Source organism: Arachis ipaensis, chromosome B3, assembly GCF_059453495.1.
Source record: "Arachis ipaensis isolate K30076 ecotype BB chromosome B3, ASM5945349v1, whole genome shotgun sequence".
NCBI lineage: Eukaryota > Viridiplantae > Streptophyta > Magnoliopsida > Fabales > Fabaceae > Arachis > Arachis ipaensis.
Window position 1 is genome coordinate 141,991,551 of NC_142438.1, and position 11,719 is coordinate 142,003,269.

Here is an 11,719-nt window from a genome sequence, read left to right on the forward strand (position 1 = left end):
CATAATTAAAAGTCTTTATTTTATTTCAATTTGTTCAGGACATGTTTATCTTAGATTTTATTTCTTTATTAATTAATTTTTTTTGTACATTTAATTGTCATTAATTTATATAAATTAAAATGTATAACTTAAAAAAATATATACATGTCTAAAAAATGGAAAAAAAAAATCTTTTTTTGTTAGTAAAAAATTTGTGTCGCTTTAGATTTTTTTTTTGGCTATCTTACATTTTTACTATAATTAAAAGTTAGAGGTAAATTATTAAATATAAATTAGTAAAAAAAATTATAATACTTAATGAATTATCATAATCATATTTAAAGGTATTTAAGTTATTTTCATATAATAAAAGTGATATGCTTCAAAAAATATTTGTATATAATTTACTAACGAATATATGAGATATTTATCATAATTTTTATTTTTAATAAAAATATCATGGTATTAAAGTGATACATTTTAAAGATGTATAAATGAGATTTTTATTAAAAAAAATTTATAAGATAGCAAATGTAATTTTATTTTAATTTTATTCTTAATATTTAGTTTTAAGTTTACCTTTAGAGTTTTAATATGTTTCAGTTATATTATCTGATTTGACTAAAATTAAATAAACATTAAATTATTTAATAAATAATAAAATAAATAAATTTAATTTGAATTGTTCTCTTATTATTTTCTATATCTAAGAATCAAAATATACTTTTATGTATTTTGATTAATAGTTCTTAAAAGAATTACTATTTTATTTACTAACATTTTAAATTTTTTATAATATTTTCATAAAACTTGATTAATAGGTTCTTTTTTATAATGTTTTTTTTTTTGAATTTTTTAACAAAAATATATCTTAATTTTTATCTTTTATCTTTTATATTCATTGATTATACTAATTTTTTTTACGGTGTATTTTTATCAACTACATGCATTATTTTTCTGTCTTTTTTTAGTTTTTTTTTTTAAATTATTCTATTACCTTATTTTTAATTATTTATTTTACTTTCACTCCTCATATGTTTATTGTATTTTACTTCATCTTAGTTTCAATTTTATAGTTAACTTTCAATTATATAAAATTAAATAGTTTCTTTCAAAATATGCTTAAATATATTATCTATTATATACAATCATTAGGATAAACAAACAAATATAAATTGAAATATAATTTAATTTTAATTTAAACCAAAAACTAAATAAATTGTCAAAAAAAATAGCAACTAATTTTATTTTTAATTTTTTTATAATTTATTTAAAGATAAAAATCTCTTTATAATCACTAAGATCGCTGATAACAAAATTATAAGTCTGTATAAAATAAAAAAAATATATAAAATAAATAAAATATATATAACTTAAAGTTATTAATTATAGACTATGGACAATTTTAAAAAAAAAAATCCTTATGGATCAATATGTAATATTTTGATTTTTTTTTTTTCTAAAATTTTTCAGACTTGTCAACATAAGTTGTCTATACATCACTTCTCAAAATATTATGATTTCACAAATTATAATATGTGAGGTAAATTACCTTTATAAACCATTTGCAAAATAATTTTATGTATATCCCCAAAGTAAAAAAGGCTACGTATGTGTCTCGATTTACATATCTATGTAAATCAAATTTATGGAGTTCGAATTATGTGTTTTCGTAGTAAATCGAATCTATAAGATTTGAATTACTTGGATGCTATCTATGCTATTAAATCGAATGAAGGAGATTCGATTTACAATGAGATGGATTGTTACTAAGTGAGTATAAATCAAACCTTATTGCTTTGATTTAGCATGGATCATATAAATCGAAATTTATAGATTCGATTTAGTAGGGGATGACATAATTCAAATCCTTTGAATTTAATTTACTTTCAAATCACAATGTCAAGTAATTCATATCTTATAGATTCGATTTACTACTTATTACCCTAATTCGAATTCATTAAATTCGATTTATATAGAAATGTAAATGGAGACAACTAGGTAATATTTTTGGGTTCGGAGAATTTATGTAATTTCGAGGTGGCTTTGATTTATCAACGTAAATTAACCTAATTTGTGATCTTAGTTATTGTTATATATATGAAAAATGTGACTTATTTATGCATTATTTGGATTAGAAGAATTTGTAGGAAAATAAATTGCTGAAAAAGAAAATGGATGGAAAAATCAAATTTTTATTGTTTGAATCAACAAAGAAATTGAACGAAAAACATAAAAGTGTATGTTGAGTTCATGTAAATTTTTTCTCTTCAAAATTGCAAAAAAAACTAATGCAGAAGTGCAAACATGGATAAAATTACAGAGCATTTGAATTATAATTTATATATAATATATAAAAACATTAATATAATTTTATGCTATTATAATTTTTTCTCTTCTTACTTTTTCTTCCATCCAAGCAAAAGAAAATTTCTCCTCTATTTTTTTTCATTCATTTTTTCATCTAAACAACACAAAAAAATATATACTTTTCTTTTCATTTTCTTTTCTCACATTTTCTTTCTTCCCATTTTCTTTCCTCCTATTTTCCATCTTATATCCAAACAATAGCTTAGTGTTTATCCATTTATCTTCTATTAATATTGTTATAATAAGGATACATGTGACTTTATAAAAATGATATAACCTAAACTTTGATTATCTGAGAATTTATTGAGTGGCTAGAATAGCTCCACGTCACGAACCAATGAATGCTAGCAATAGGGATGATCACAAAACAACCGAAATGGGTCTTTGCAGGGATTACTCGCGTTTTGGGATAGATGGAGACACGTAAAATCCTCACGATCTGCCACGCGAAAATGGATGGAGACTAGGAGTGAAAAACGGGACGAAACCCGTCGGGTTGGCCCGCATAAGCCGCCAAAAAAGACGGGTTATGCTGAAAATTTGAGACCGCCAAACTTAAAAAGCCCGCCTACCTCGCACCGCCTAATCCATGGGTTTTGGCGGACTTCGGCGGGACGGGACGGGGCGGGGCAAACTTTCCAGGTGGGCCAAACTTTTATTTTGGATAGTATTTGTTTTGTTTTGGACAATATTGGTTTTATTATTTTATTTCAAAAATTTGGTTTATAATTATATTTATTACATATTTATAATTATAAATACTTTAATGTGTGTGAATTTAAAAATTATATTTTTTTATATTTTTAGAAATTATAAATTTATTGAAATTGTTGTGAAATTATATATATTATTTAATATTTAATGGTTTATATAAAAAAAAGAAAGCCCGCCTGATACATGGTCAGGAGGGCAGTTTCGTCATCTTAGAGCTAAGGGATAGAATGATAATCTTGTCATATTCAAGGATCTGAATTCTAGAAGAATTGTGCCATGCCAGTCTTGGACATCAAGAAGGCCAAGAGTCCGTCTCAAAAACAGTGGTGCTAAAAGAGCAACAATTTATAAGACCCATTGGACTAAGGTAGGACAACAAGAAGCCCAATAAAACTTTTCTAATTTGCTTAGTAGTATTTTTAGAAATTTTAAATTTAAATCAAATATGATCTAATCTAACTTCTTGTTGCCCTACCTTAATCCAATGGGTCTTATAAATTGTTGCTCTTTTAGCACCACTGTTTTTGAGACAGACTCTTGGCCTTCTTGATGTCCAAGACTGGCATGACACAATTCTTCTAGAATTCAGATCCTTGAATATGACAAGATTATAATTCCGTCCCCTTAGCTCTAAGATGACGAAACTGCCCTCCTGACCACTATCACCGCCAACCCACCAGCCTACTAGATGGAGCGGGGGAGAAATTCAGGACCGCTTTACTAGACGGGATGGGGCGGGCCAGCCCACTAGATGGCAGACTTTTGGCGAGACAGAGCGGGTTTTTCATTTGCCACCCCTAATGGGGACACAGACATAAGTACCTGTCCCATGGAACCTATTAAATATACGCAAATATAAAATTATTAATTTATCCTAATTTATATATACATAAATCCATTTCTTGAATTTAGTAACCCTAATTTCTGCCTCCAATTCGAATTTTTTCTTTTTTTGTTCAGACTCATTCTCAGCCTCGATCCTCTCTCTCTAACTCACTTTTTCTGTCTCTCAAGGCTGTCACTACGTCGCTCAGTATCATTCCAAAAATATTATGTTATGTTATTATGTTGGAATATGTTTTTATGTTTTTTTTTTCTTTTAAAATATTATTTTTCATAACGCATATGTTATAAATTGTGTTGAATTATGTCAAATTGATTATTTTATGATTATTATATTATATCTTTTTGTGTTAATTTCTTTCAAAAGTTTTAAAAAAATATTCGTAGATATCCGAGAAGATCTGCGTTTTCTAAGGGGTAATTAAACAGGAACTTACAATGACGGAGAAGGAACGGGAGCATTTTTTTAAAATAGGAGTGAGGGATGGAAAGGGGCTTCTCCTGAGTACTCATTAACATATCTAACTAGCAACGGAGATCCAATCTGAGCCGATTTAAGAGGGGACGCGTGGACTTTATCTGCATTGGGTTTTTAAGGTAATGAACCTAAATTGGATATGGACCCTAACAATGAATTTTAGTTGATCTAGCTTGCGTTGAGGTTTTACTAGGTGCAAATATATATTGGATTAATATTTTGAGTCATTGTTATAACAAATATTATATTATTTAATATTATAACACTTAGTATATGTAAAAGTTGGATATATTTACAAGACATTTTTTAATTCAAATTAAAAAAAATTAATTATCTCTTTTTTAGTTTTAAATATTATTTTTTAATGTAACAAAAAAAGTGAAAATAACAATAATCACTCACATAATTAAAATAGATAATCTTAATATATACATGACATTATATGTAATGACTATTTTATATAATTTATTGAATATTTTTTTTTCATCTTAATATTTAATAAATTTAACATATAAAATAAGTAACTTAAGTCATCGTCTAGGACAATAAGTATAATAGTGCAAATACTTATTTATTTATTAGTAGCGAAAAAACATGTAAATAGTATAAATTGATATTTTTTAGTATAAAAGTAATAATAAAGGTTATTAATTAAGTTAATTACATAGCCAATGAGTAATAGCTCAAATGGCATAGTCTCCCCATACTCAACTAAGGTTGCAGATTCGAATCTCCTATCTTTGGTAAAAAAAAATTAATTACATAATTAAAAAATTATGAAATTTTTTTTCAATAATAATAAAAAACAAGATCACTATTTTCACATATAACAAAGTTTATGAAAAAAAATTGGATAATAAATCAACCTTCAATAGATTATACATTAATTCAGTAAAAAAAAATAATCAATACATTGGATATTATTATTTATATACTAATATAATATAACATATTATTTGAGGAGCAAAGTTCTCCATGTATTGTTTCTACTGATATCAATCATCAATTATATATCAGCAGCATTTTTTTTTCTGTTTATATACAGAAATTTAGAGATAAATGGAGATCAGTAAGGATGAAATAAATAAAGCCTAATTGACACCAAAAGCTAGCTTAAAAAGAAAAATATAAATCTAAAAAAGAAAAGTATAAATGGGACAAAGGCACTAGCAACTACAATGGGTGTTTAATAGCATTAGCCATCTCTAACTAACAAGTTCACTCTATTACTAGGAACAAAAGAAAATTTTATATCTTGGCCTTACCCAGAATTTTCTTCAGTTTAGTTTATGAATGGACCTAACTACTGAATAAATTGAAAAATGACTAAGAGATCTTATTCTTCTTTTATCTACAACCTTTCTGGATCTCTTCGATCAACGCTACGAATGCCGCTCTCCATTGAGTAACATGTGAATCAGAGCTAAAGAACTTGAGCATTGCACTCAACTCAGCAGGACTGGCCTTTTTTAGGAATCCTTGTAGCAATGACTTCATCTCTTCAAATGAATGAAAATGTCCTTCTATGTTATCTTCTTGCTCCTGCTTTATCAAATCGAAGCCGAAAAGTTTGGTCTTGACATCACCCAGAGAGTTGTTTGAACCATTTGAGCACTTAGAGGCATCATTTCCACTGCCTGAAGATTCAGAGGCAAGTTCTTTGTGATGCCAGTACTCTACACATTGATGACTGGGATCTTGAGCTTCAATGGCCTGAAATTGTTCGCCAGAATTGATTAAAACTTCAGAAGTTAGATCATAACTTCAGTGGCTAAAAAGATCTTCAATATTTGAGATTGCGTTACCTGAATAATGGATGGCTTAAGGAATCCGAACATTTTATGACCATTAATGCTTTGCAAAACCTCCAAGGGAGGGAGTTCTTGTTCACCTAGACTCTTACACCTCTCGATCTCAGCGTTTAGTCTGTCAAGAATTGTTTCCCAACACTTATCCGCTGATGTGTTTGTGAAAGCTTCAGTTGGATGTTCTTCCATGGTAACCTGGAATATATTTTACAAAATGTGTAATAAACTTCGATCAAGAACTCGTCAATCATAGGTGTAAAACCAAAGAAAGATACAAGGTCAGAAATAATACCTTGAAAAGAGGACCAAGAAATCCAGCATCAGAGATTTCAGAAACATAATAACAGGGTCTTGTTGGATCAAGAATACTAAAGAACTTAACGCGGCTCTTGAATCCTGGATAAGTTTACCAAAACAATAAAAAAGTTGCTCTTCAAAAAAAATTAATGGTATGATCTTAAAAGTATTTCACAAAGCATGATACCTTTTGGATATATTGCACGTTCATTGCACCACCTCTTCCCATGCAAAACTGAGCCCAAACTTACAAGCTCAACAGAATTACCAAACTCTTGGATCAAGAAGCTTTGGTTTGTCAATGATATAGTTTTATCAAAGGTGTCTATATCTCCCTCTTTAAATACACTGTTGAGCTGCTCACCTGAATCTGAATGCATTTGCAGATCAACCCCGAATAATTTATAGCCATCAAGTGAAAAGAAATTTTCATCATCTCTTGAACACGATGAAAAACCTTTATTCTCCGAGTCTGATAGGATACCACCAGCTCCAAGTTCCATATTGTCTCGTTCCTTTTTCGCCACTGAATAGCAGACTTCACCTTTATTGTCATGGCTATCAGAAATATGCAGCAAATCATGCTCACCAGACAAAAGATCAGTGTTCAAATCCATAGGTAGCTCCTGCTCCGCCATAGCTTCGTTGTCCATGACCAATTTTTTGCAAGCATCTTCAGCATTAGCAGAAGCCATTCCAGAACTTCGATTTTCCCACACTTCAATAGCATGCAAGTCTCCTTCTAGTGCTTCAACCAATGTAGTTAGCTCTTCTGTAGTATAACGAAACAGAACAAATCTTGCATCCATTGTACACGAGCAACGCAAATTTGAGTGTCTAAGACAAAAATAACGGTCAGGAGAACACTTGCATCCAACAGCAGATAGATGCAAATCATAGAAACAAGAAAAGCACTCTCTTTCCTTGTGCAAATCAAAGTCATCATCCATCCGAAACCTCTTTAAATGAGCCAGAAAGTCAAGCCTCTCCTTTTCCATCTTTATCCTCATCTGTCAAAATAACAAATTAACAATAATGCAGAAAAACTTAAACAGGTAATTGCATAGTAAATTAATAAATAATGAAAGCCTTCCCAATTATAATGGATCTTTCTAATGTGCCGAAGGGTAATGAGAGAGAGAGTGCAAGAAATCATTACCTTAAGTGCCTTGGTCAGAACTCCATCTTTCCCACAGAAACTTTTCCATTTAAAATTTTTGACATTTTCTTTTCCGTGAAGAGTTAGATCTGACAGGGCTCTTACAGCTTCCTGAGCTGATCCGAATAACAATTTGTCATGCGATAATGATGTCTTACGACGCTGCATACTGTAAAGCTCGACAGCATTCTGGCCATGCAAAAACCAATCGACGGGAGCCGCATTCACAGCCTCCGCACAGTTGAAGCCACAGTTGAAGCCAGAGTGGTATGCCCTTGGAAAAGTAACAACAAATTCTCCAGAATGCTGGACAGCACGATATACGGGCACACCTTCAGATTTAAGAATTGAAGGAGATAAGAGAGTCACCTGTTCAAAGATGAAGTCATAACCAATAGTCATAATAAAGTCACCAAACATCATGAAAAGAACATAGAATATAAAGATATATTACAGTTGTGAGGATTAAAAGATTATATTGTTACATGGGAAGCCTAATATTATTTATATCTGCAACAGGGAGAAAATAGAAAATATCTCATAATCATACAAATAAATTTATTCCTAATAACCCCCGCTTTTGAAATGTCATTGTAATTAGCTTTTCTCAACTTCCATTTGTAAATTGAGTAGCACAAAAGCAACTAAAATAAAAGCATGGCTTCAACTGTCCTACCAATTCATTGAGTAGATTTGGTTGCTCTTCAAATAAATCAGGCAAGTGCTTTCTCATTGCATCCTCCAAAGCTGTGGCATGGCTTCCAGGTACACCGTACCATATTTTTGGCTCGCCCCAATGCAGATAATTAAGTGAATAGAGGTGATGATCCTCAACATGCTGCTCCAAGGAGAAGGAAGGTATTCAGATTTGAAACAAATGAAATGCAAAGTGTAGCAAGTTATTGCTTAACATTTCAAATATATCAACATAATTTTCTGAGTACTAACACACTGACATAGTTCTTTTTAATTTTTGTATAATAAAATAAACTGTAGTTGGGATTTTCAACCGAGTGTTCATGGATAGAACTTATACTAAGTAACCCCACCAATTATGCGAAGAGAGGTTAAAAAAGATTGGTAAAATTAGTCAATATGCCTTAACTTCAGTCTCATTCATAGATTTTGACTTAGAAATATGTGTTTCTCAATACTTACCCAGCAAAATGTTGAAAAGCACATTCCAACATACAACCATGGAACTAGAACACCCGAGATATCACTTCCCTCGTAACATAATGCAGAGCCTGGCAATTTTGGGAAGTTATTTAGATTCCAACCAGACATGCTATATTGATCTGCGCTCTTAGTAAAAGATGATGACTTTGGGAAACCACTTCCAAGTGCTCCAGTTTCCAAGTCAGCTCCATAATAGACCTAACAAATCAGAGAGAAAATTATAAAGTGTTTGTCCAATTATCTAAAAGTAAAGAACGACAATGTTGTCAATAAACCATAAATAATACCTCAACTTCATCTGTAGATTGCTCTACTATCCGCCAATATTCGCCCTCAATTGCCTCCACAGAGGGCTCCCATCTCTTCTGCTGATCATTATCACCAATCTTTTGATCTCCGGCGGGATCATTCAGGCCAAAGTAGGAATCCTTAAAAAGTCTATCATATTGCTCAAAATCCTTGAGTGTGAAATCTGAACCTGATTGGAATCCAAATTTCTCTTCACGCTCAGAAGTAACATCACCTTCCGAACTAGGTTTTTCATTTCTCCTACATGAGCCCATTTTCGATTGCTTTCTACGCTTTCGCTTCCTTCCCTTACTTTTCTTTCTCATTGGCTCTCTATTCTGAAGCAAGTCAATTTGTTGAATACGGGTAGGGAATGTAGCATTTTCCCACACATGCTTCTCTTTGAGCGGACACGGTGGAACCCAGGAAGTTGGGGGTATAATCCTACATATGCCGTAGGATTCAGCCTGGGGGCGGATCTTAGCTATGAAGCCAATAGTATCTTCAAATTCCTGATAACAGTATAATAAATTTAATTCAGAATTCAGAATAACATATAATTAACATTGAAAGAAACACTAAGAAAAGTAGTTAGAGGTACCTCAATAGTAGGATAAAACACAGGAGCTTCATCAATTCTAGGCCTACATGCTTCAAGTGGATTCCACCTGGCTGATACCTATAGCATCACGACATTTCATTTACTCATCATAATTTTCAAATTATTCACGTTGTTTAAATTAAGACCGCTTTAAACAACTTTATCTAATTCAATGCAGGGGATTAAAAATTAACAATAGAATGAAGAAAAAAATTCCGTTTAATTTTAAAACTTAATTCATGTTTAGTCAGAAGAAAAGTAGAAACACTTCTAAGTGTATTGTTCATGATCTATCAAAAGATGTTCTTAACACAGTAGATTAATACTACATACATTTCTGTGTCGCGGACTGCTAGGAGGTTCAACAGCATTTTCCATTTTTGGTTTGTGCCTAAGAGAATTATCCTGCAAAATATCACTTGTAAGAAAAAGGAAATTTTGGCTATGTTCATTGATACATTGCATATAGAACTGTGCAATTGGAAACTTACATGAACAAAATGGACCAAACTTAAGTTTATCACAGTTTTACAGTCAAAAAGAAAAAGAGGGGAAAATCATACCTCTTAGGCCACACTACAGTGATAAACTAAAATAAGGGTTTTTAGGTAAGTTTATATCATTCTTTTGAAATGATGGCACAGCAACTAAACATGAATTTTGATTATAGATACATAAATAGCTCTCATAAATGAAAACGCAAGGACAATGTGTTAAGCAGAATGAAAAAATCACAAAAAAGAAAAGGCAAAAATTGTCAAATTCCAATGAGAAACACTACAAAAATAAGATCTGGAATTGGTTATGATCCAGAAAAGGAAACAGAGGAGCAGTAACACAGACACAAAACACATTGCCAAGGTTCATTAAAAGGATCAAATCAAACAGAAGAAAAAGAAACTAACCTCTTTGGCACCCAATTTGAACTGTTTCATTCAATTCAAAATCTTGAAGAAACCAAATTGAATAGTTATTATTGTGCCTGCAACAAAAATAACAGAGCACCATTGTAACTCAACCTCCATCAAAGACATCCCAATTCACCATCAACGCAATCCACAAACAGTTACTGACCTCGAAAGAAACCTCAATAACTGCTAAAACAACAACAAAATTGAAAAAAGAATTACAACAAATGCAGAACACAAAACGTACTCAATGCAGCAAAACTCTTCGAAGAAAGTTCTGTTTCCATGTTGTGAATGAATACGGAGTAGTTGCGTATAAATGAATTAACCAAGAAAATTCCAATACAAAATTAACAGAGACACAGGATACCCAAAATGCAATTCAATTGCATGTATATAATTATATATATCTAATATTTATCTATGTATGTGTATGCATGTATGTATGTATATATTAAAAAATATATATACACCAATCAATATTTATCAAACTCCAGAATTTCCGTACAGAATTGTGAGAGTGTAGAATCCTTATATTCTTGTGCCCAATATCAAATAGTTTTTTGAATACGCATATATTATATTCTTATATATATATATATATAGTAAAATTAGAAAGAGGAAAAAAAAAACAGAACAATGATTTTTATGATGCTTTTGACAGGTGGAATTGGAGGTATAATATAATTAATAATTAATTGGAAATAATGGTGAAGGATACGTACGAGGTGCTACTTCAGGTGAGAACCAAAAAGTAGTGTTTTTAATTATGGAAAATGAAAATGATTTTTAATTATGATAATTATTTTTCCGAAAAAAGAAAAACAAGATCTTATTATGTTTTCTGAGAAAAAAACTCAAAAGTAACTGAACCTTAGCCGAAGCGGCTACGATTCTACGCTCGAAGACGCAATGTACTTGAACACTTCTTTTATCAATCAGAATCCTAATTTATCTTTTAATTATCTAAATATTTAAATAAATAAAAATTTCAATATAAATATTATTTTTTAAAATTTCAAAAAAATTAACAATTTAAAAAAAGATTTTATTTAAAAATTAAAAAAATAGAAATATGAGTTAAAATTTTAAAAC

At 30.4% G+C, this 11,719-nt stretch overlaps 1 protein-coding gene across 3 annotated transcripts; it reads right to left on the bottom strand.

Moving 5' to 3' along the window:
- Positions 1-5,339: 5,339 nt before the first annotated feature.
- On the bottom strand, positions 5,340-11,171 carry LOC107631716 (lysine-specific demethylase JMJ18). Of its 3 annotated transcripts, none has more exons than XM_088507329.1 (12): positions 11,133-11,171; positions 10,622-10,698; positions 10,050-10,121; positions 9,717-9,794; positions 9,115-9,627; positions 8,807-9,025; positions 8,325-8,486; positions 7,649-8,017; positions 6,677-7,499; positions 6,485-6,588; positions 6,190-6,387; positions 5,340-6,097 (listed from the first exon to the last, which is right to left on the bottom strand). In XM_088507329.1, the coding sequence occupies exons 2-12, from the start codon at positions 10,649-10,651 to the stop codon at positions 5,732-5,734; spliced, it is 2,934 nt and encodes a 977-aa protein (XP_088363455.1). In that variant the 5' UTR covers positions 10,652-10,698; positions 11,133-11,171; the 3' UTR covers positions 5,340-5,731. The 3 variants fall into 3 exon arrangements, with proteins under 3 accessions (XP_088363455.1, XP_016190734.1, XP_088363454.1); XM_016335248.3 differs by lacking the exon at positions 11,133-11,171 and adding an exon at positions 10,872-11,006; XM_088507328.1 differs by lacking the exon at positions 11,133-11,171 and adding an exon at positions 10,791-10,844.
- Between the last annotated feature and the right edge of the window lie 548 nt (positions 11,172-11,719).

Coding starts and splice junctions, on each gene's coding strand:
- LOC107631716 (XM_088507329.1), bottom strand. CDS start 10,651: ATGAAACAGTTCAAATTGGGTGCCAAAGAG. Junction 9,628..9,716: donor TGTTTTATCCTACTATTGAG/GTACCTCTAACT, acceptor TACTGTTATCAG/GAATTTGAAGATACTATTGG. Junction 7,500..7,648: donor TTCTGACCAAGGCACTTAAG/GTAATGATTTCT, acceptor TTATTTTGACAG/ATGAGGATAAAGATGGAAAA.